The sequence below is a fragment of the Nansenia antarctica genome, assembly GCF_963989245.1.
Source record: "Nansenia antarctica genome assembly, chromosome: 6".
Lineage (NCBI taxonomy): Eukaryota > Metazoa > Chordata > Actinopteri > Argentiniformes > Microstomatidae > Nansenia > Nansenia antarctica.
The window spans coordinates 58851106-58875729 of NC_137676.1; the positions used below are offsets into that span (position 1 = coordinate 58851106).

General features: G+C 43.2%; 1 protein-coding gene across 1 annotated transcript; it reads right to left on the reverse strand.

Moving 5' to 3' along the window:
* Positions 1-15250: 15250 nt before the first annotated feature.
* On the reverse strand, positions 15251-22488 carry chrnb3a (cholinergic receptor nicotinic beta 3 subunit a; the record flags this gene model as incomplete). Its single annotated transcript, XM_080534941.1, has 7 exons — positions 22338-22488; positions 20382-20426; positions 19909-20018; positions 16602-17115; positions 16106-16296; positions 15676-15883; positions 15251-15394 (listed from the first exon to the last, which is right to left on the reverse strand). The coding sequence occupies exons 1-7, from the start codon at positions 22458-22460 to the stop codon at positions 15251-15253; spliced, it is 1335 nt and encodes a 444-aa protein (XP_080391067.1). The 5' UTR covers positions 22461-22488.
* Positions 22489-24624: the final 2136 nt, after the last annotated feature.

Sequence of the window (24624 nt, forward strand, 5' to 3'; positions counted from 1 at the left end):
AGAGAGCGTTATAATAAAACATTCAAACAGAGCCTCACTCTCCTTCTCACTGTCAACTCAACAGACTGAACTATTTCTACTTTTTCTATTTCTCTCTCACCGTCTTGTTCTCGTTCTTTATAGATATCCACAGCTCAGTCAACTCAGATTGTCTCCGATCCCTCCGTTCCACTGCGTAAATGTTGGATATGGAATGGTCACGTAGGCACCGTTATTATCTGATGACAACCACCTGTGCCGTCCGCAGTAGCGCCACTGAAGGGGTCAATTCGTGAGCTTAGAATTATAAGGTTCTATCTCCGTTTAGGGTAGTTCAGAGATATTGACCGTCAAAGTTTTTACATTCCATTATGTTTTGTGAGATGGAACCTTTGTATTTTATGAATTACTAACTCAAAAATGTCAACATTTAAAAAAAAAAACACCACACAGGCATTAATAAACACCTAATGGATCAGATTATGTAAAAAACACAATTTTGACAAAAATGGAGATAGAACCTTATAATTCTAACGTCACGAATAGTCTATCGACGAAGTTCGTCTGTAACCTTGCAAGCAACCACGAAGCGTCTCTGGCAACCACCAGGGTTCCAAAGAAGCGGAGAAAATGAACCATTGATTTTAGCGCTACTTTAGCTCAAAAGCGAAAAGGTTCAGTTAATCATTCGGTCATAGGACACAGTGATGGAGGGTTGCTCTGTACAGCAATGTCGTATGAAAGAATAAACTACTTTTTAACCCCTTGTGTAAAGATAAGAAGTGAGGTGCAATTCACATGGCAGCGAATGGGATCCGTTCGTCCCAAGTTATTTGATGGGCATGCAGCACTGCTTAGAACGCATGTCCCTCTCCCACCCATGTTACTTTGCTTAATGTTAAGAAACTACACCCACCACCACTCTTCATCCATGGGAAATGCCCAGCCACACCATGTCGCCATCCAGAGAGGGCAGTAGGCTACCCCCCACCGCATTCCACCCTTCTGCACCCAGCTCAGGGCGCACCACAAGCAGAGAGGGCAGAAAAGCACCATTTTGACTGACTAGACTACCCCCCCCCCCCCCCCATTTGACTGTCACTGACATCCACTATTGTAGGAGATCCTGTGAGCGCAGGAGCAGGGAACCCTGATGCGCCCTGGGCTGGCTGTCCGCTCGCTCTTCCAACTGGTGAGCTTAGAATTATAAGGTTCTATCTCCATTTTTGTCAAAATTGAGTTTTTTACATAGTCTGATCCATTAGGTGTTTATTAATGCCTGTGTGGTGTTATTTTTAAAATGTTGACATTTTTTAGTCAGTAATTCATAAAATACAAAGGTTCCATCTCACAAAACATAATGGAATGTAAAAACTTTGACGCTCAATATCTCTGAACTCCCCTAAACGGAGATAGAACCTTATAATGCTAAGCTCACGAACTGACGCGCCGATCAGAGTGCTCTATAGCGGGTCAATTATGCTATGATCTAATGAGACCGATTTGTAGAGCTGTGAACGGCCTTTGGGGCATGGTTATGGCAGAACATTCTCTGTTGGTTTGGTTTGGGTTTCTGCAAGTCGCTTTGGATAAAAGCGTCTGCTAAATGTAAAAAATGTAACTTATGGTTTCCTCCAATTTTGTAATAAAGAGCCAAAATAAGAACAAAATGCTCCATTTCACGGAATACAGCCACAACAATGTTAGTTATCCAAACACAGTTACTCTATCATTATTAAATATATAGTTTAATATGCCTTGAAATGTGAATATAGTGGCGCCAGATAGTCGTGGCGCAGCGCCACTATTTTGGGGAGAGCCCTGCTCTCTGCTCTTGATCAGATACACACGTGTCATACTTAATATAACAACGTTATTGGTGTGACGTTTTGGTGGCAGTGGGGATGATTCAGGAGATACTGTACCATGAGACTATTTGACTATTCGGTGACGTTCAGGACTTTTCTATCCACACCGTGTACACGTTACACACATTATCCAACTTTAAAACAAGGTGATTTGGGGTGATAATAGATTTCAAGGAATAAACCAGGGGTCCCCAAACTACGGCCCGCGGGCCGGACACGGCCCACCCCCACACTTGGACCGGCCCTTTGAACAACGTGTAATTTCTAACTGCAATTGCGGCATTGCACCGACGTGGTGGCGGGGGCGCTGTTTCGCAAATAATTGGAAATACATTTCCACCATAAATTGATGCAGAAAGGGCACAAATTGCATCTAAATTCACCAGAATGCAAGAAATTAAGTGTTTGATGCTTGTTTAAGGACCCCCAGACAGCCCTGCTTCATGGGTCCCCCCGTGTATGATGAGGGTCCTCCCTCAAGTATCAGAATGTAAAACTGATTATATTTCATTGACATATCACTATAGGTATAAATTCCATCCAAATTCAACTGTTTAGACTTTGTTTGCATCCACCAGTGCTCTCCTGCGCACAATTGCTTTGCGCAACCGCCTCCATTCCACTCCGTTCCATATTATTTTATGTTAGAGACCAACCCAGGCCCCACATCACAGAAAGGAAAAATTATGTGGCCCTCACAGAAAAAAGTTTGGGGACCCCTGGAATAAACGATAATTTCGTAATTAATGTTTTGATTGATTGATTGAGAATGTTTATTTTGGTCCCCTATACAATTCACAATACAGATATAAAACAATGTACACAGTCACAATGCATAACACCAGGACCAAAAAGGTGTGGGCTGAAGCCATGGCTTATTGCGCCTACCCTTGTTACATGTATGTTTTTCCCCCTTTTTTTTTTTGATGAATGTATAATCAAATCATTGAAACTTTTACAAACAAAATTTCACTTACGCATGACAACAAAAAGTTCAAAAAATACCAAACAAAAACTATATTTAAACCTCTGTTTTATACTTGTTAATCATCTTATTTTTAAATAATTGTTTTAATCATTTTAGTGTACTACACATTTTCATTTCCTTTTCAAAAGTATTCCATAACTTAACTCCTTTAACTGTTATACATCTTTGTTTTGCATTTGTTCTAATCTTTGTTTTCATAAACATACATATTCCTCTGAGTTCGTAATTACTCTAACTTGAAATAGTCTCTGGATACAGTCTGGAAGCATCTTATTTTTTACTTTATACATTACTTGTGCCATTTTGAAGTCCACTAGTTCTTTAAATTTGAGATCATAGATGTTAATGAATAATTTGTTAGTTGGTTCTTGATAGGCAGCTCTGTTTATAATTCGTATAGCTCTTTTCTGTAGTAAATAAATTGGATTTGTGATTGTTTTGTATGTGTTTCCCCACACTTCCACACAGTAAGTTATGTATGGAACTATTAGAGAACGGTACAATATGTGTAATGAATTTGGATTAAGTATGTCTTTCGTTTTATGCAGTATTGCAATAGACTTTGATATTTGAGTCTTTAAGTAGTTTATGTGTGTTTTCCAACATAGTTTGTGGTCTATAACAACTCCCAAAAATGTGTTTTCATGAACTCTTTCAATTTCAACATTATCTATCTTGATTTGTACTTGACTATTAATTTTTCGATTTCCAAATATCATAAGTTTAGTTTTTTCTAAGTTCAATGACAACTTGTTTGTGTCAAACCATCGTTTTATAGTTTTTAGTTCCGTTTCCACTGTATCCAGAAGCTGCTCCAAATCTTTGCCAGAACAAAATAAATGTGTATCATCTGCAAACAAAACAACATTTAACAACTTGGACACATTGCAAATATCATTGATGTACAAAATAAACAGCTTTGGACCCAGCACTGAACCTTGTGGGACCCCACATGTGACCCTTAGCAGTTCAGATTTATCATTGTTTATTTGTACATACTGGTGTCTATTATCAAGATAGTTTCTAATCCATAAATTTGCTATCCCTCTAATGCCATATCTATCAAGTTTTCTTATTAATAATCTAAGATCAATAGTATCAAATTCACATCATTCAGAGTCATATGGTTGAATGCAAGAGAAGAACATTGGTCAGAATGTCTCATTATTTACTTATAAGCCACTAAATGTTGTTCTACACATGGGTTTTTATTTGTATGACTTGCTACAGGCCTTGTCTAGTTGGGTGTTTTAGCTCCGTGATGTATGCTTAAATTACGCATATCATCATGTCAGGCTGACATTGTCAGCACAGCATGCTTCTAATTAGGCCAACTGTACTAATGGCCTCCTGATATAGAACGAATTGCATAACAGAAGTATCTCTATTACCAAGTCTGCGGTGTGTTACGCAACATGATGCAGTGTCTGTAGAGATGAGTCTGCGGGGTACCCGCTGCGCACCTTGCTTGTGGAAAGGAACTTGCTTGCTCTTTAATTCGGCGGAGCCGCCGCTTCGCATAGGGTTTCTACGGGTGTCAGTTGAGCGTTACAGGACCTGACATTTCAAAATGACTGTCGGTGGGACACCGTTCCTTGACCCGCTCCCTGACAAACTCTCTTTGCGTCTTTTCGTCCCCCCCCCCTCTCTCTCCTTCCCCGCCATCTCCCTTTACCACTATCCGCACATTCTTTTTGTCTTTCTCTTTACCACTCTCCCCTCTCTCGCCTACAATATCTGTTATTTCCTCTCTTTCACTTTTTACTTTCTCATATCCTCCTCCCTCGACCTCCTTTTTATATCTCTCTCCCTCCTTCTCTTAACCCGTCTCCTCCCCAGTCCACGTTCACCACGTCCAGCACAAATGTCTCTTAGTATCAACAGTCCATACCTTCCTGCACCTGGAACAAATGCACCGCCTCTCTTCAGTCTGGAATTACGCATGTCCAAGCGGATCGCCATCTACTCGCATCAGTGTCTCCTCGGCTGGGCCTTTGGACAAAGAGAGAGAGAGAGAGAGACAGAGACCAAACATTCTCACCTCACTGTTCGAGAGTTGTTTGAGAGGACTTGATGGGTCGGCGTACTTGGCCGTCTCCCCAACTTGCTGGACGTGCGCCTTTCTGTTGGTCACCATATCGGCGCATAGCGATGGCGTAACAGCCTCAAGCAAACACGAACCATAACGTCTAATTTTGTCATTTTTTTTCAACCTTCCCTCAATGAGGACAAGGCCGAATAGACCAATTAAGTCAAGTCACCAGGCAGAATCGATCTTGTATCACAGCAGGGGTCTCCCTTTAACAATGTATGTTGATCTCAATGGTACTTGTAATAAAGAAAAATGTATAAACTAAATGTTTTTCAAGATCTGGAAAGACCTTTGTGAGATGCTGACATTATAGAAAACGGTGACCAGACACTGACCCAGACACAAAATAAAACTGACTCTGCATACCCAAGATGACAGCTAATAGTAGGCCTACCACTTTTCTATCACACTTGGATGTGTTCCGTGTGCGCACAGACACACACACACACACACACACACACACACACACACACACACACACACACACACAGTGAAATTAAAACGAGAAAGAGCAAGAAGCTTGAAATGCGCCCTGGGGAGTGGAAGATTGAGGGACAATTTAGACAACGACAGCGACCTAGGAAACTATTCTCTTGAATAATACATTCAACCACTCCACACGCACAGATAACATGACATTCACTCCGAGGGATATTGAAGCTAGAAGTCAGTATCAGCCATGGGCTAAAAAGCCTAAACTAGTGTCATTATGTGTTAGAGTAGAACTCCAGATTCTGAACAGAGTACATATGTCTGACATTACTTGGCGGGGTGGAAACATGTTCCTCTTGAAGGCGGTGTCAATCATCTGTCACACAACATCCATCAACACACATTTGCAATCCAACACCTTGTTTTACTATCCCATGGCAGTGTCTGATACACACACACGCACATGCCCGTGTGCACACACACACACACACACACACACACACACACACACACACACACACACACACACACACACACACCATCACTTTGTTTTCCTACCTCGTAGCAGAAGAGTGGCAGCAATGTTACATGTTGATCCAGCTCCCCCCAGGCCTGTCAGTAAACCCCACCCCCCGACCCTCTGTTCTGCCATCCTCTGTTAGCTGGGACTGAGAGACGTGTGGCAGCACAGAGCATTCCTCAGTCCCTCCGGGACTCTTACTGGGACTTTGTAGTGTGAGAGTGGATGTGTTATTGTGTGTTTGTGTTTGTGTGTATTTGTGTGTGTGTGTGTGTGTGTGTGTGTGTGTGTGTGTGTGTGTGTTTGAGAGAGAGAGACAGAGAGAGAGAAAAATACAGTCTCTGTGTGTGTTTGTGTGTGTGTCTACTCCCACAGAACTTAACTAAGCCATGTATCTTTAAATGCCTGTGTGTGCGACAGCTTTGCAAAGTGTTGAAATATTAATTTTGCTGGAAAGAAAAGCTGGGACATCCCAGCAAGGTGTCAGAGGCGTGTAATAGAAAACAGTTGACAGCCCTGCTTGTGGGGCGAAGTGGCTCCCAAACACTTATCTGAGTTATGTGTGTTCTCACAGAAACTCTGCTCTGATGAGTCTTTCATCTCATCTCGTTTCAGAAAGCCAGGGGAGGCTGGAGGCAGACGTGTGTTAAGGAGGGGTGGAGCCCTGTCACACTGCTACCGCTCCCAAATAGTCAACAGATGTGAACCCCTGAACCAAGCGCGACAGCCAAGCCGACAGGGCTGCCGCTATGTACACGTGCATCACGCACTGTGCCTAGGGCACAAAGTCCCCGGAGGGGGCACCAAAACACCCTAATGATCATCATACTAATCATAATTATGAATTCTCAGTTTTACCTCAGTTTATGTAAATGTTGGCAAACATCAGCGTCAATAATGTCAGCACACTCCTGGTGTTAGAAGGCAGCTGTATTAAGTCTGGGCATGATGTATAACACCCATTATTGGTCAGGGATTTACAGCAGGAGTCTGGCAAACGCATACCATTGCCATTCGTTGCGTAGTCGTTTATTAAGGTAACTGGTTCATTAACAACAGTTCAAGCTGCTGCCATCCTCAAGGTAGTCAAGGTATCTTTTGGCAAGGGCTAGCATGACACAAGTCTCTACTAATATCATGGCTAGGGATGGCTGGTTAGCTAATCAACATATCTAGTATAACAATGTCATGAAAGACAAACATGGGCTTTCTTCTGTGTTTTTTTTGTTGATAATCCTAATTATAAGCTGACAAAATCAATGCGCACGCAACCATGGTGTAAAAACAGACAGGGTTTGTGAACAACCCATCTGTCTACTGGCATCTCAACAGCCAGTCATTCTCACTGGTCCCAACATGGGCAGTGTTCCAACAACCAAATTTGTATTTAATGAATAAAGCTTCTTCAGAAATGTCCATTTACAAAAGTACAGCCTGGTAGTAATGTAAGCTTAACTGGGTAAGTTAACTGGGTAACACTGACTCATTTGCTCTGCTCAAGACTAACAAGACTAAAAAGGGGAGGTTGTCATTGTTGAAACATCACTTCTACTCAGAGCCAATCAAAAGGTCAGCGGTCACAGCCTGCACTCCATACAAACACACTTTCCAATCATTACCTCTCCAGACTTCTGAAAAGGACATCTGAAAATGTGAGACTAGTTAGCACCTAAGTGTAAATTTGAGTAAAGGTAAGTTGATCCTAGATACAGATGCAGTAGGAGCGCTAGTTACTGTGCTCCATAGAGGTCTGAAAGTACACACACAAGCATTAACACGTGCATGAAAACACACGCACGCACACACACACACATACACACACACACACACACACACACACACACTTGTCACACTGACTCAGATCACTGGCAGTGAATTATAGAACAGTAGGATGAGGTCAGACTAGTCTAGTACAGGGACGGACTAAAGAGCGTTTCGCTGTAGAGTTCAGCTATGTTGACATGTAACTGGGGAACTGCTGCTACTTAAACTAGGGCAGAGAAGAAAGGAAGATGTCATCAAGAATTGTTCAGTAGCATGACATCACCCTTCTCATCATTAAGGCCTATCCAATCTAATGCACTAGGAAAAACAAACATCAAAAAGTGCAAAGGAGTCGTGGCTCAATGGTTAAGACCTTCACCCCAACACCACAGGGTTGCAAGTTCAAGTCCCGGTGATGGTCCTAAATTTAGGTACAGAAGATGGTTTTCACTATGTACTCTCAAACCTTGCAACAATCACTAGGAAAAGCGCAAAGGAGTCATGGCTCAATGGTTAAGACCGTCACTCTGACATCACAGTCTTGCAGGTTCAAGCCCCAGTGATGGCTTTGGAACGTGCTTTTCAATATGTACTCTCAAACCGTCACTATTTGCAACAATCACTTCAATCCTAACATCACAGGCTTGCAAGTTCAAGTCCTGCTGATGGCTCTAAATCTAAGTTCAGATTTTGACTATGTACTCTCAAACCATGCACCAATCACTAGATTGTAAAACGAACGACAGAAAGTGTGAAACAGTTGTAGCTCAATGGCTAATGAGCTGGCCCCAAGATTCAAGGGTTGCAGGATAAAATCCCCTGCAGAACGGCTGTGGAACTGTGTGAGTGAGTGGTGGGTGTGATTGAGCAAAAGGTGTGTGTGGTGGGTGTGTGTGTGTGGTGGGTGTGTGTGAGTGGTGAGTGTGATTGAGCAAGAGGTGCGTGTGTGTGAAAGTGAGTGGTGGGTGTGATTGAGCGAGAGGTGGGTGAGTGAGTGGTGGGTGTGATTGGGAGGGTGGGTGTGTGTGAGGTGTGATTGAGTGAGAGGTGGGTGGGTGGGTGTGTGTATGTGAGTAAGAGGTGGGTGTGTGAGAGTGAGTGGCAGGTGAGTGAGTGGTGGGTGTGATTGAGCAAGAGGTGGGTGCGTGGAGTGAGTGAATGGTGGGTGTGGAAGGTGTGGATGAGGCCGGAGAAAGAGGGGGGCTGCCCCCTGAACTTCCAGAACAGTGTACAGCAGTGCATATGGAGTAATATTATAAATTATTTATTGTATATTTATATTATATATTAGATATAGTATATTTACTATATATACAATATAATAAAAAGTTATTATTATTATATACACATATCTTAATGTCACCAATTATTCATAGAAACAACACAAAAAGCTAGAAACTCAAGCATCACTTGAATCACTGCTGAATTTTGTTTCGATATTGAAAGGATATTTAGCATTAAACATTGTTTCAACGTTTTTTATATATATGTTACGGTACATGTGGGAATACGGTACATGTGGGAAAACTAGGGTTAGGGTTAGGTGCTAGGGTGCTATGGTTAGGGTTAGGGTTAGGGTTAGGGTTAGACATGCCAGCATGTACCAAGTCGACGTAGCACCTAACCCTAACCCTAGTTTTCCCACATGTACCATATATATATATATATATATATATAATATATAAATGACTTACATTATTTCAACCACATTCAACGTTGAAGGTCGGTCACGTGCCGGCTGGGTTTTTACAGATGTATTTCAATTGTTCCCTGCTATCAATATGAAAACTTGAGAGGTGTCACTGACTTTAATTAAATCCCATTGATTTTTATTAAACTTCAGTTGAATGTTGAATGGACGCATACTCAGACTGCTTGAGCCATGCTTTGCTGCCATCTGGTGGTAAATACAAAACATAACAGTTCAAGTGGTATTGGGGTATTTTTGCGTGCAGGACCTTCCATTATATTCTTCATCCGCTACTAAATCATAGGAGACTGTTACATGAACCAGATTTTATTATCATAATCATCACCACGTAACAGTTGTGAGATGATACAGGACTAGGTGGAACATGAAGGAGAGACAGCGTGTGTGATGTGTTTGACATCGTGCATAAGTAGCTTGAGGTAGCTAGAAGTAACCTGCAACCACAGATCTAAGGTCAGGTTAGTCAAAGCCAAATCCTACCTTCACACTCTGTAGACTATGGCTGTCAGGTGCATGATAATGCCCTCTACTAGTGCCCATAGACTGACGTGAGACACTTCAGCTGAGTTGAGTGAGCAGTTGGCAGTGGCTCACCAACATTTTCTTTACATTTAAATCTTTCGGCATTTAGCAGACGCCTTTATCCCGAGTGATTTGTTTGTCTTGTTACATTAGTTTAAGTGAATCATCTATACACCAATCATCATAAGAAAAAGTAAGATACGCTAAGTAGGTCCAGGGGCCATTGGCAGTTACAATGCTAGAAGAAGTAAGAATTACTTATTTACGCCACACTAAAATCACAGAAGATAAAGAAGGTTGACTACATGGACTTACAGTACAGAACTGTGTTCCGAAATGCATTCTTGCGCTCTATCCAGAACATATCCATACTTGGTAGAATATATTTTGGAACACAGCCCCAGCATAAGACTCCAATTTGCTTCCGCTACTGAGTGCTGCACAGCACTATAACCAGGGTTCGAGTTATAAGATGAACTCTGTGGGGGTCTCCAAAATAACAGTGCGAAATGTTCTCATGCACGCGCGAATCATGCCCACACAGCGATGGGACTTACAAGTTTTAATTAGCTATAGGCAGTAGCGGATTAAGGTGGTCAGTGGCCCTATAGGCTACTCCTTTGTGTGAGGACCCCCCGCCCCCATACACAAGCCTCCCCCCTCCCCAAAATATACAACTCACGAGCACCCTGCACACACACACCACTCATAATGCTTTACCATAAAACACCTAAACACTTTAATAACACAATAACACAACAGTGTTAATAATGCAAAGAATAAAAAAAAGGTTCAGTGCATTCAGTTCTGTCTCTATTGCTCTCCTCTCCCGTTGTCTCTCTGTTACTGTCCTGTTGTCTGTCTCTCTGTTGCTGTCCTGTTGTCCGTCTCTCTGTTGCTCCCCTCAGCTCTAAATGACAGAAATGAATTAGCTAATTAGTTGGCATGTAAACATATAGTTAGGGTTGGGTACAGTAACAGTTTAGGTTAGTACACTAGGTTAGTAAAAAGTAAAAGCCACCTTACCTTTACGGAGACAAGATAGACCAAAGTGGTCTGTTTTCAGTAGGCTGCGGTCGCGGTCCTGGAACCCATGATGCTGACGTCCGATGTCCTTTCTTTATCCAAGATTGGATGAACGGGAGGGGGTCAAATTTGTCGATCGGAGGCCCATTTAAGTCCACGAACAACAATGCGGTAAGGCTCCTGGCTTGCAGCCGGTTCCTGTTCTGACTGTCAGTGTCATTGCATCCAGAAAAGCCCCTCTCACACTCTGCAGAGGTCGGAAGAAAAGTGTTGCTCGCCACTATAAGTCTTTTCAAGGTTTTACCCTGCTGTTCCTTGTCTTGTAATTTCCAGTCTCTGAACTCACTGACAGCATCACTCGAAGGCTCTCCGAGAAGTTTAGCAAACTTCCCCACCTCACGCTCTCCAAATAGAACAAGTTCTGCCCTCTCTTTTGGCCAGAAGTGCTGATCCAGAGGCTTCAACATGCTTACCAGCTCACTGTCAGGGAGACGCTTGGTGAGATTATCAATAATTGACTGGTAAAATTGGGACTTGTTTATTTTACGTTGCGTTTCGGTGAGAGCAACCTCTTTGAACTGACCGCTGGTTATGGCCATTTTGACTTTCATTTCTGTTTTCCCTCCCTGGTCCTTCATGGCAGAGAGCACCTCGATCGTTTGGTGAATGTGGCGGCTTGCATCAATCAGGGATGTGTCGCGTTTCTGTAGTTTCAGGGAGAGACTTTGTAGTTCACGTAACACGTCTTTCATTGTCGCTAAATCAGAGAGAAATCCAGTGGATGTCAGATGCTTACGTAAACCAGTGTACTTGGCCTTCTCCATACCGGAACGTGAGCCATCTTCACTAGCTGATTTAAAGTGACGTGCTAACACTGGAAAATCCTTCAGCACAGCTTTGACAGTGTTGAAACTGCTGGACACCCATCTTATTGTAAACACTTTCCCTATTTTCAGTATCTGCAGGTTCAGTTCCGCAGCTGCTTCCTGTAATTCCCTTGCATTTTTCGAGGACTGGTGGTAAAGAGCATAGAGTTTTGAGAGGAAAAACTCTAAATGATTACAGCCAGTCACCTCCTTCAATGAGTCATTCACCGCTAATTCTAACCGATGCGCGAGACAGTGAACTGCCTGCAGCCGAGGGAAGTCCCGTTTCAGTCTAGCTATGAGTCCATTCACTCTCCCTGTTAGCACGGCCGCCCCATCTGTGGCTATGCTAATTAGGTTTTTCCGAAGAAATTCGTCATCCATTCCCGCTGATCGAAGGCTGTTTTTCAGTGCATTGCACAGGGACTCGGCATCTGTGCCCTGGTCAAGTTCAACTATGTCAAAAAACACATTGTCCACATCTCCATTTCCAGTGACATCGCATCTGACATAAATAATCATGTACGCTCGTCCATGAATTGTGCTTTCATCTATTGTTATGCTAATACTCGAATTAAGTGATTTGACATTAGAAATGAATTTATTTTTCTTCTCCTGTGCAATGTGCTCTACAATCTGGGCACATGAATGATCTGATCGGTGAGTAGGGCCGACTATCGCGCCATTCATCTCATTAAGCTTCATGATTGGATTCAGTTTTGTATATGGCATCCTTTCTTTAGCCACAGTATAGGCTGCCCTGAACGAACTTGCTGTCTCCTTGTACATAATGGAAGTGAGTGCTGCTACGTTCTTAGGAAGCACTTCCTTTTGTTTAAGCTCTGCTATTTCAACAGCTCGTTTATGAGCATGACTGTCGCGGTGTATATAAATCTTTTTCCGCAACTGCTTTTGAACGGGGCTACTTACTGTCCCATTGATCCAGGCATCCGCCAAATGCACTCCCCACTTTTTCTCTGAAAGTAAAAGAGTCTTTGCCTCTTTACAGGCAAGGCATCCAAGGCCATCCTCATTTGCAAATAGCCAGGGGTTTCTTTTTTTCCAGGATCTCCACTGATCTTCTCCCCAGTTCTGTGGCGTTGCCTCCCCTACCTCTTCATTCTGCCCCTCATCTGAACTGTGTGTGGGTGTTGCGCGTTCAGGCCTGGTAGCAGAGTCCTCAGTAGTAGCAGCAGTAGTAGCAGTAACAGTAGTAGCAGCAGGGCTAACGTTAGGTGTCATAGCAGGTTTCTTTGATAAAAACCCGAAATGTTCTAGGCTTGATGACGGCAGCAGTGGCCTTTTTTTGGGCGGCATGGTAGCTACTGTATAATATACTCCTGTATAACTAATGAATGAATGTTTGCTTCTCAATAATAGGCTAGGTGCACGATCTCACTACTTCCTGAAAGGCAACTGGTGTCTCACTCTATTGGTTTAATTGATTAATCAGCTGTGCACTGTGTGTTCCAACGGTTTACCGCACAGCTGATTAATCAACCTTTTGCTGTTGCACAATATTCTACTGCGCCCCATGGTGTCTTGGTGGTGAAGTGCAGGCAGTCAAAGGCATACTGTCATTCACAGGAGATTAATGGTGCGCGTAGTTCTTTTGGAAAACGTGTTTATTTTACAATATTTATAATATAAATTAAATAATATTCATTACATTGACATTTTGATCAAATAATAGTTGTGGTAATGTATTATTAGCGACCCCCACAGATTTTTGATTTTACTGCCTTCATGGGAGCTCAGAGAGACTCAGACCATCTCTATGGGAGCTCAGCTCCCATTGGCTCCCACATAACTCGAACCCTGACTATAACCATGTGCAAAGACTATGTTGGTGACTTGGTGTCAACACAAACTTAACACCCATATCGGCAGGGCAGTAAATGGGAGTGTCGGTGGACTTAAGAGTCGGTGGAGTTGGCCAGTCCAAACACCTCTGATGGTCCACGTTCAATAACTACCAAGAGGCGAATATACACTGACTGTATTTGATCATAATGGCCAGCAGTTGTCGCCTATCCAGGATAATGCCTTACTGTCTACCACCAGTACATGCTCAGATATATGTGAAACCAGGCCAATTGCAGGGGTCAGCAACAAATAAACTATTGTTGAGAGAGCCGAACAAGAAATTCATGAGCCTTTTTCAAGCACGATAGTGTCAATAGCCTACCTGATATTCAGCACCACAGACAGCGTGTCAGAGCGTCTTTGGTCAGTCATTGATTGGCACCAGTAGATGGCGCCATGCACCTAAAAAACCCATTTAAAAATCTATAGATAAATCTATTAGAAGACCATGCATTGATCCAATTGGCTGACGGCTTCCCAGCTCATAAGAAGTCCCACCCTAGTTGAATACTGACTCTGATTCTGATACATGGGACCCCTCATGCTGTCACAAATGTAATGATTGGGAAAGATATCTATAGTCATACATCTCTATGTGAGTCATACATCTCTACACATTAAAGGAATGGGAAAAAACATATTGCCCAGTGGATAGGGGCCCATCCAAAATATTGCCAGTCGACATTATGACTGCTATACAGACAAAGGACATTGAGTGGTAAATATGTACATTTCTATTGTGAACAAACACAAATATAGACAAGTGTATAGTCAAACAATATGCAAATCAGGTAAGTGGCTTAGTTATTGCTTATATTCCTATGTATGTTAACAGTGCTTAGACTTGAGTTATAAACCAAACAATTTAGCCCGAATAGGGGGGTAGGATGCATCGTCGTTAAACGGACAAGATAGTTTGGAGTTTAAGTCCCTTTGAGTTGAGTGTTTATGAACAGAACATCTTATTTAAAGTTGTAATTTAAAGGATGCAGCAGTATTTTTTTATTTTTGTTGTTCACAGGGTGCTGAAGTTCATTTGCAAGGTGTGTGTGTGTGTGTGTGTGTGTGTGTGTGTGTGTGTGTGTGTGTGTGTGTGTGTGTGTGTGTGTGTGTGTGTGTGTGTGTGTGTGTGTGTGTAGGGGCGATGGGAGGAGGGATAGGGTTTTGATGTCTGGCATTGAGGAGTTGAGGTCTAGGTGTGTGTGTTTCCTAGGGTGGGGTGTATCTGTATTAAGTGTTATAGGGGGGGTGTATGTGTATTAAGTGTTATAGGGGGGGGGTGTATCTGTATGAAGTGTTATAGGGGGGGGTGTATGTGTATTAAGTGTTATAGGTGGGGTGTATGTGTATTAAGTGTTATAGGTGGGGTGTATGTGTATTAAGTGTTATAGGAGGGGGGTGTATGTGTATTAAGTGTTATAGGGGGGGTGTATCTGTATTAAGTGTTATAGGGGGGGGTGTATGTGTATTAAGTGTTATAGGTGGGGTGTATGTGTATTAAGTGTTATAGGTGGGGTGTATGTGTATTAAGTGTTATAGGAGGGGGGTGTATGTGTATTAAGTGTTATAGGGGGGGTGTATCTGTATTAAGTGTTATAGGGGGGGGTGTATCTGTATTAAGTGTTATAGGGGGGGGTGGTGAGGTACAGATTCAGGGCCGGGGTGAAGATGAGGACGGTGCCCAGTATGGAGACGGTGAGGAAGGCCCACAGGAAGATCCTGTCCAGAACCTGGGCTACAAACTTCCAGTCCTGGACCACCTGGAACAACACAGGAGAGAGAGAGAGAGAGAACAACATAGATGTGATTCATGGAGAGAGGGACAGAGGGGTAGAATCAATAAACAATAAACATGACCATTTCAACTCAATAGAACCTTTATGAGCCAAGAGTCATGTTGGGGCGGACAACCTCTCTTGAAGAAATGACACACCTATTAATAGAAAAACATCGGCAGATATACACACACACACACACACACTCACACTTACACCCCCCCCCCCACACACACATACACACACACACACACACACACACACACCTCTCTGATAAAATGTTCCTTCTTGATGTGACGGCTGATGTAGCGTACAGAGTTGGTGGCTTTCTCCAACATGGCTAACCAGGCATGGTTCTCATCCTCCTTCCCCCCTCCTCTCTGCTGGGCTTGGCCCTGGCCCGACGCCCCCCTCTTCCCCGTACCTCGGGGCTTCATCTCTGGGCTCCGCAGCTCTATGTCCGGGTAATGGTACCTAGTGAATCATGAGATACCATGTAAGTATTTATCTAATCACTACATACAGTATGTCTATTCATGGACCTACAATAAGTCATTATCCATGTAGTGATTATATTTTCCACTGTCAAGATCAATTGCTTCGCTTCAAGTCAATGTACCAATCTGATTAGATTTTATCAGAACCGTCCACAAATTTATTTGATATCAATGAAGCAGCATAGAACTGAATATTCACCTGTCTGTGTGTCCCCTCATGCAAAGCAGTCTGGGAAGTCTCTGGAGGAACAGGCTCTTGACCCAGGGGGCCATGGGGTGGTAGGTGGCAGAGGATCGATGGTGCACGTTGATGACAAAGACCGTGACGATGATGGAGAATGTGACGAAGATCATGATGAAGAGGAGGTACTCTCCGATGAGTGGGATCACCTGGAAATCAAAATCAAATTCTATTAGGCTAGCAGATTTCATACAAACACTGTAATACCAATGCACTTTACCATAAGAACGAAGGAAACAAAAATGGCACAAGATGAGAAGTTAAACAGAGGTTAAATAAATAAATCAAGTAAACAACACGTTCTAGTACAATAAATGCATACAGGAACAGAATACAAACCAGGTGTCTCTTGAAAAGGAGATGGTATCCACTCTACTAGCCTGTATTAAAAAAGGTTAAATACAAATACAAATATATTTTAAAAAAAAGGAATTATTTGGACGAGTGGGATCACCTTGGAGGAAGAAGGGATGATCTCCTCTATGACGAGGAGGAACACAGTGAGCGACACGAGGACGGAGGTGGAGAGCGACAGCTTCTCCCCTTCGTCCGACGGGAGGTAGAACACCAGCACGGTCAGGAAGGACAGGCCCAGACAGGGGATGATCAGGAACAGCGTGTAGAACAGCGGCAGCCTCTTCAGGATGAAGGAGTACGTGACGAAGGGGTACCAGTACACGCCGTCGACCCGGCTGCCCCGGGCGCCCGTGGCGTTGAGGATCTGCCACTCGCCGTTGTCGAAGAAGTCCTTGCGGTCCACGTAGTGGTCGACCAGGACCAGGTCCACCATGTTGCCGTCGTAGGTCCAGGAGCCGAACTTCATGGAGCAGTTCTGCCGGTCAAAGGGGAAGAAGGTGACGTCCATGGTGCAGGAGGACTTGTAGCTGGCGGGGGGACGCCATATGATGGTGCCGTCCGAGCGCACGATGGCCTTGGTCATGAGGGAGCCCTCGAAACGTCCGTCGGCACTACAGGAGCGGGGGGGGGGGGGGGGAGGGGCAGAGGGAGAGGGAGAGGGGTAGGGGGAGAAGGAGGGATCAGGGGGAGAGGGAGGGGTGGGTAAGGTGAGGGGAGAGAGTTGTTCAGGAGAAAACAGGGGGAAGCTTTCGGAATACAAACACTATAAAGAACAAGCAGTGCCAAGCAGAGTCTCAGGGGTCAGCAACCCGCGGCCCGCATGCAGCTCTTTAACCCCCCCCCCCCCCAACTGACAATACCTCAGTACCCACATTGCACATTGCGGCACAACCACTTGCACTATCGCTCACACACTCAACCTACTCCCACTTCCAATATCGTTGTTGAGTTTCTGCTTGTATTACTACAGGGCCGCTACTGGCCATTTGGGTGCCCTAAGGGTAATTGCGTAGTAGTCGCTTTCAGATACAATCTCAGAATGAAATGTTCGTCGAGGGGTGGGGTGGGGGAGGCGGGGGGCGATGGCTGATAGCAGAGAAACCTTTCACTACATTTAATGTTCATAACATTTCTAGCGCTAGCACTAATGGTGGTCTACTAATGGTCTAATGGTGCCTATCGTAGTTGTGCTTCATCTTACATTTAAATAATTCAGCATTATGATTATTATGATGATCCCCGCCGAGCACTTGGTGCCCTACACACAGCGTGTGTACGTAGATGCAGCCCTGAATTACTATGCCACCGTATGTTATGGCTTTTGGAGGGGTTTTCTATTATTATTATTATTATTATTATTATTATTCCACTGCTTTGTTAATTTTTGCATTGTTGAGGAGTTGCTTGCCCTAAAGCTTTCCACTGCACTGTATCTAGTATATTGTGTACTTAACAGTATAACAGTATAACAGTATAACAGGGATACAATTTGATTTGATTTGTTTTATGGAAATGTTTCAATCTGAAATAGTAGTAGACAACATTAAGAAATGTGTTTCATTTAAAGAGTAAGTACTGTTCAACATGTCCTCAGGGATGCAGCCTTCGGGTGCAAAGGGCTCTCTCATCCCCCCCGCAGAGTGACAGTTGAATTGGCCCTGCTGGCTGGAAAGTGGTGTGATTACTTGGGAGGTACCCAATATGCAGGAATAATGACATTTAATACAGATAGGCCACGACCCGAATATCAACTTAATTATTCAGAATTTCTGAGTTCTGTCTTGCAGATCGCATTTGCATGTAAATAGAGAGAGAGAGAGAGAGAGAGAGAGAGAGAGAGAGAGAGAGAGAGAGAGAGAGAGAGAGAGAGAGAGAGAGAGAGAAAGAGAGAGAGACAGAGAGAGAGAGAATGTTCCACTCACTCACACTCACACACACACACACACATTTATTTGAGATTTAATTTAGATTAGATTAGATTTAATTAATACCTTTGCCAATAGCATTGAAAAATAATAATGAGTGTTTCGGAAATGTAGGCTATTTTATGTTGATTTAGGCTATTCACTGGTCTGTGAACCTCAGATTTCGCTGTAATTTGATCAACCGCTGTCTGTGGTGCTGAATATGAGCTAGGCTATTGCTACTATTGTACTTGAAAAAGGCTCCATCAACTTCTTTTGCAGCTTGCTTAAATGTTTTATTTTTTTTAAATGTATCTTTCTGTCATAAATGTCCATGTCTTAGAGGATGAGTATACATGTCCATGTCTTAGAGGATGAGTATACAGGTCTTGTCCATGTCTTAGAGGATGAGTATACAGGTCCATGTCTTAGAGGATGAGTATACAGGTCCATGTCTTAGAGGATGAGTATACAGGTCCATGTCTTAGAGGATGAGTATACATGTCTTGTCCATGTCTTAGAGGATGAGTATACATGTCTTGTCCATGTCTTAGAGGATGAGTATACATGTCTTGTCCATGTCTTAGAGGATGAGTATAAAGGTCTTGTCCATGTCTTAGAGGATGAGTATACAGGTCCATGTCTTAGAGGATGAGTATACATGTCTTGTCCATGTCTTAGAGGATGAGTATACATGTCTTGTCAATGTCTTAGAGGATGAGTATAAAGGTCTATGTCTTAGAGGATGAGTATAAATGTCCATGTCTTAGAGCAGGGGTCGGCAAGTAAGTTTGGCCTTGGGCCACATTTTTTATGAGCCACTAGATGGCGGGCCAGAACATAATCAAAGGCTAATTTAAGTAATTGATTGTTAAAAAATGTGACACGTTCTAATGCTTTGACTTTTCTTTCGAAAAATGTAAATACATTTCCGCGTTGTAGAAAATCAATGACACATCGCTAGTCAACTAACACAGCTTGTTTTGTGAGCCTGCTAACAATGTAAAGTAGTGTTATAGTTAACTAGGTAGCAGTCCAATCCATTGCGTTGCAGTATTTTGGCTTGACTAGCGAGTTTGTGTTGTGATTCCCAACAACGTTGAAACGTAGTTTCACCCTTTTCCATATTTTTGAATAATAAATGTGTGGACTGACGATGTAGCGCAGCCTAACTTATTCTAATAATTATTTAACATACTTTTATTCTGATAATTAGAGGATGAGTATACAGGTCCATGTCTTAGAGGATGAGTATAAAGCGGAGGCGACTATGAACAGAGGACAGTGTAGTCAGTAATGCAGCAGAGACTTAGGCCCAATCTCGAAAGTCTTTCCTTGATTCCTCAGATCCTCTATTCTCACCTTTTTCCTCAATGGTAATTGGAGGAGAAGGTCTGAGGTTCCTCCCCCTTCGACATTCTCCTCCAATGCATTTTGAGAAGGCGGTGGAGGACAGAGGGCATGAGGAACCAGGGAAAGACTTCTGAGATCCGGCCTTACTTCTCATACAGGACGACGTCGGGCAGCCATATTGTTTCTGAGGGGACTCTGATGGAGGTGATCCCTCCATACTCATCTGGGTTCCACCTCAGCTTCACATCCACCCACTCCTACAACACCAACATACAACATAGGAGGGTTAGATCCAAATGAAGATATACTTCATTTAAATAGCACATTTTGTACAAACGTAGGTACTTGTAATACACTGCAGTTGTAATACACTCCAAAAACATGGAAAAAACATGGGAAAAAGGCATGTGACAACCGGTAATGTAATGACGTTTATTATATAAGTTACAGTATGACATTACCCGATGTTATTATATTATACCCCATTACATGGCATATACCATGAAATATATGAGTATGATACAATACATTTAGATGAAACTAAAGGCTTCAATAAAGCATGTCTAAAACTGATGTAAACAACATAAGCTACAAACACACATTAGGAAGCCTGTTCTTACCTGATACAGCCAGACATTAGTGGTCATCAGCTGGTTCTTTTCATCCTGGGAGAAGAGCAGAAGACTTGAGTCAACATCTACTGTACGTGACTGACATAACAACAATAGGAGGAAGGAGGTGGAGGAGGAGGAGGAGGAGGAGGAGGGGAAGAGTGATGAGGGAGGTAATCATATACATAAATAAAGGTATTTAGGAAAGACAGGATGTGGGTAGTAGAAGTTAGAACTCAAGGAGACAGCGTTGCAGAGATGGAGTTCAAATGAGACTGAGAGAAAAAACATAGATGGTGTGGTTTCTCTGTCTCACAAAGCGCTGAGGAAAACGAAGTGTATACCTGGCCGGAAAATAAATAAATGTCCCACGGTGGGTTTTAGGCAGATTGTTGTAGTTTGCTCCAGTAGCCACATGATGGCAGTATAACAACCTTTTTTGTGTACAACATTGAGAGAAGAGTGTGAACGTCGCAAACGGATTGCATTGTGGTTTACATCAGTGTGTGTGTGTGTGTGTGTGTGTGTGTGTGTGTGTGTGCGTGTGTGTGTGTGTGCGTGTGCGCATGCGTGCGTGTGTGTGGGACCCAGTGTAAATAATGCATGTTATCTGGCTCCTCTCGGCCCAGCAGTCCCATTAGTTCCTCTGCTGTGAGAGGCCACTTTAAAAACCTCTCTCTCTCTCTCTCCCTCATCTCCAGACCTTCTCCTCCCCCTCGTCTTCTCTAAATCACCAACCGCTTCCCCATCTCTACCTCCTTCACTCTCCCCCTGTTTGTCCGCTCTCTCTCTCTCCCTCCTTATCGTCCTCTCCCTCCCTCCCATGTCCGTCCTTTCCAAATAACCACATACTTTCATCTGATCTCCACCACCGTATCTGTCCCCCCATCTTCCCCCTCTCCCTCTGGATTAATACCATTCCGCAATTCCATCTCTCGTCCAACTCTCTCACCCCTCTCCCTCCTCCCTGATCTATCCATTCAGAATAACCATCTCTTTCCAATCTATCCACATCTACCTCCCTGCCTCCCTCTCCCACTTAATTCTAAATAACCATCTCTTTCCCTGCCACTCTGGACAGCACTTCATGGTAGTGTGTTGTGTGTCCAGGACCATGGACAGCACCTCATGGTACTGTGTTGTGTTCAGGACCATGGACAGCACCTTGTGGTAGTGTGTGGTGTGTTCAGGACCATGGACAGTACCTCATGGTAGTGTGTGGTGTGTTCAGCACCTCATGGTAGTGTGTGGTGTGTTCAGGACCCTGGACAGTACCTCATGGTAGTGTGTTGTGTCCAGGACCTCATGGTAGTGTGTGGTGTGTTCAGGACCCTGGACAGCACCTCACTGTTCTATTCAACAGGAGAGTCTGAGCCTTGCATGCAACTATTTACCAGTCACTAGGCAACGCTACAGTTCAACCTTTCTGTCAACTATGCTCTTTATCCTCTCTCTGACGCACACACACACACACACACAAACACACACAACACACACAATACACACACACACACACACACACACACACACACACACACACACACACACACACACACACTCACTCACTCACTCACTCAGAGGTGAAACCTGGCTAGTGGGTGCCTGGGTCCCATCTGTATAGTCTCTGTATCTACTCTCTCTCTATCTGCCAGTCTGTCTCTATCTGTCCGTCTCAATCTCTCTCGCTCTCTCAATTTGTCTCTCTCTTTGTCTCTCTCTCTCTCTCTCTCTCTCTCTCTCTCGCTCTCTCTCTGTATCTGTCTCTCTCTGTCTCTCTCCTGATGTGTTTGTCTGAAAAGTGGTTGTTGAGAGGAAGTCTCACAGGGGACACTAAGGGCAGACAGGGCAGTCATTTGAGAGAGTGTGTGTGTGTGTCTCTGCCTGAGTAAATGTGTGTCTCTGCCTGTGTGTGTGTGTGTGTGTGTGTGTGTGTGTGTGTGTGTGTGTGTGCGTGCGAGCCCTCACCACATCCACCAGCTGGGAGATCTTGAGCCCGAAGCGGACCGTGATGGTGTCGTTGGCGTGCAGCACCGGGCGGACCCACTTCTGGTAGCCCCGGAACAGGTTCCTGAGGAGCACATCCTCCATCTGAGCCAGGGAGACAAACTCCTCTGGAGCTGGGGCAGGAAGGGGGAGAGAAGGGAGAAAGGGGGAGGGATAGACATTACAATTGAACATAGGCCTCAAACTCACATTAATATCATACAGACACACACACACACACACACACACACTCCAGTCTGACAGCTGAGAGCACCTCTCAGATCCCCAGGGTGACGAAACGATCAGGGTGACATGATCACCTCAGACAAGACAATCAGCAGGGGAGAGTAGCTGAGCACAGAGTGGCATGTGCAGTCAACCACTGGACATTAGACAGTCAGGCGGAGAGAAACAGAAACACTCACTGAGTATCAGACAGCACAGTCTCACCACAGGAATCAACGACAAGCTTTACCAGTTACTTTTACGAATGCAGAGATCTGTATCTAGTCACTTCAAAACACTACATACGACATACATGCAGAATTACAGAGACAGACACTAAATATATTAGATTAGATTCAACTTTATAGTCATTGCCTGAGTACTACAGTTTATCATCTAACCAGAAGTGCAAATAGTGATATAAAACATGATAGTGATAGGTACAGCATGGCAAGTACGGTAGTTAGAGGTATATACAGGAGAAGGATTGCAGTAAGCTATGTTGAGGTAGCTATGTACAGTATGGTGTATACAGATGTATAAATTAGAGGCTATATCAAAAGTATTGTTGCAGTATTGCAAAGGGTAATTAATCAATGATATGTGGAAATCCTATAAAAGTGCACTAAATATGACATTCAAATGCCAAAATAAAGAAAAAAATAATTCTTAAGATATGAAGATATTAATGTGATGCAGACATCTACTACTATGTTCAGACCAATCTGTTTACCATTGTTAGGGAGGGCCCATTCTCAGTGTCCTTGTAGCACCCTATAATGTAATACTTTCCTGATAATGTAATAACTTCTGATAATGTAATAAAATGTCCACTTAACTCCATCGAAAATGTAATAAAACCCAATAATGTAATAATTGACCAATAATGTAATAAAATAACCTGACTGATATTGTAATAACATTGGGAATTTATTACACTTTCAGGTGGGTCTTTTTTTTTTTTTTACTGATATGTAATACTTGACAGATAATGTAATACTATGTTCATTTTCAATCCAGAGTTCTACATTTTGTTTTTTTAAGAATATAAGACTGTTGTTTACACTGGATTTAAGAAGAATCTTATTTACACTGGATTTAAGAATCTAAGAATCTTATTTACACTGGATTTAAGAATCTAAAGGGCTCTGCACACAGCGTGCGATTTCTGTTGCCCGTCAACATTCCATTTTGAAGTTTGAATGGAAGTCTATGAGAACATCGCATTTCAACACACACGGCCCCGATTTTAATCGCACGGCGAAAATTCGATTCCATTCATTTTGAATGGGACAAAGCACACGTCGTGCGAGTTTTGTCGCACTGTCAAATGTGTGCTTTTTCCCATTCAAAATGAATGGAATCGAATTTTCGCCGTGCGATTAAAATCGGGGCGTGTGTGTTGAAATGCGATGTTCTCATAGACTTCCATTCAAACTTCAAAATGGAATGTTGACCCGCAACAGAAATCGCATGCTGTGTGCAGAGCCCTTAAGAATCTTATTTACACTGGATTTAAGAATCTAAGAATCTTATTTACACTGGATTTAAGAATCTAAGAATCTTATTTACACTGGATTTAAGAATGTAAGAATCTTATTTACACTGGATTTAAGAATCTAAGAATCTTATTTACACTGGATTTAAGAATCTAAGAATCTTATTTACACTGGATTTAAGAATGTAAGAATCTTATTTACACTGGATTTAAGAATGTAAGAATCTTATTTACACTGGATTTGAAATAACAGAATGACTACTGGTTAAATTACAGATTTGCATATGTGCAGATTACTCAGGGACATGAACAAAACCTTTGGTTCTTCTTCTTTGCAATTTGTCGCTGCCCACCAACTGCTGGTCGCTCCCAGCCTATCCACTGACCTGCTCCCACCTGTACTCTGGTTTCATCTTCAGCTTGGTTTCGCCCTCCTGCTGCTCCTGTCGTTTTGCCCTGGACTCCCGGCCATCTCACCTGCCCCCCCACCTCCCCCTGTCCTTCTCTCGTCTCACCTATACTGCCACTCTGACTCTGTGTTCCATG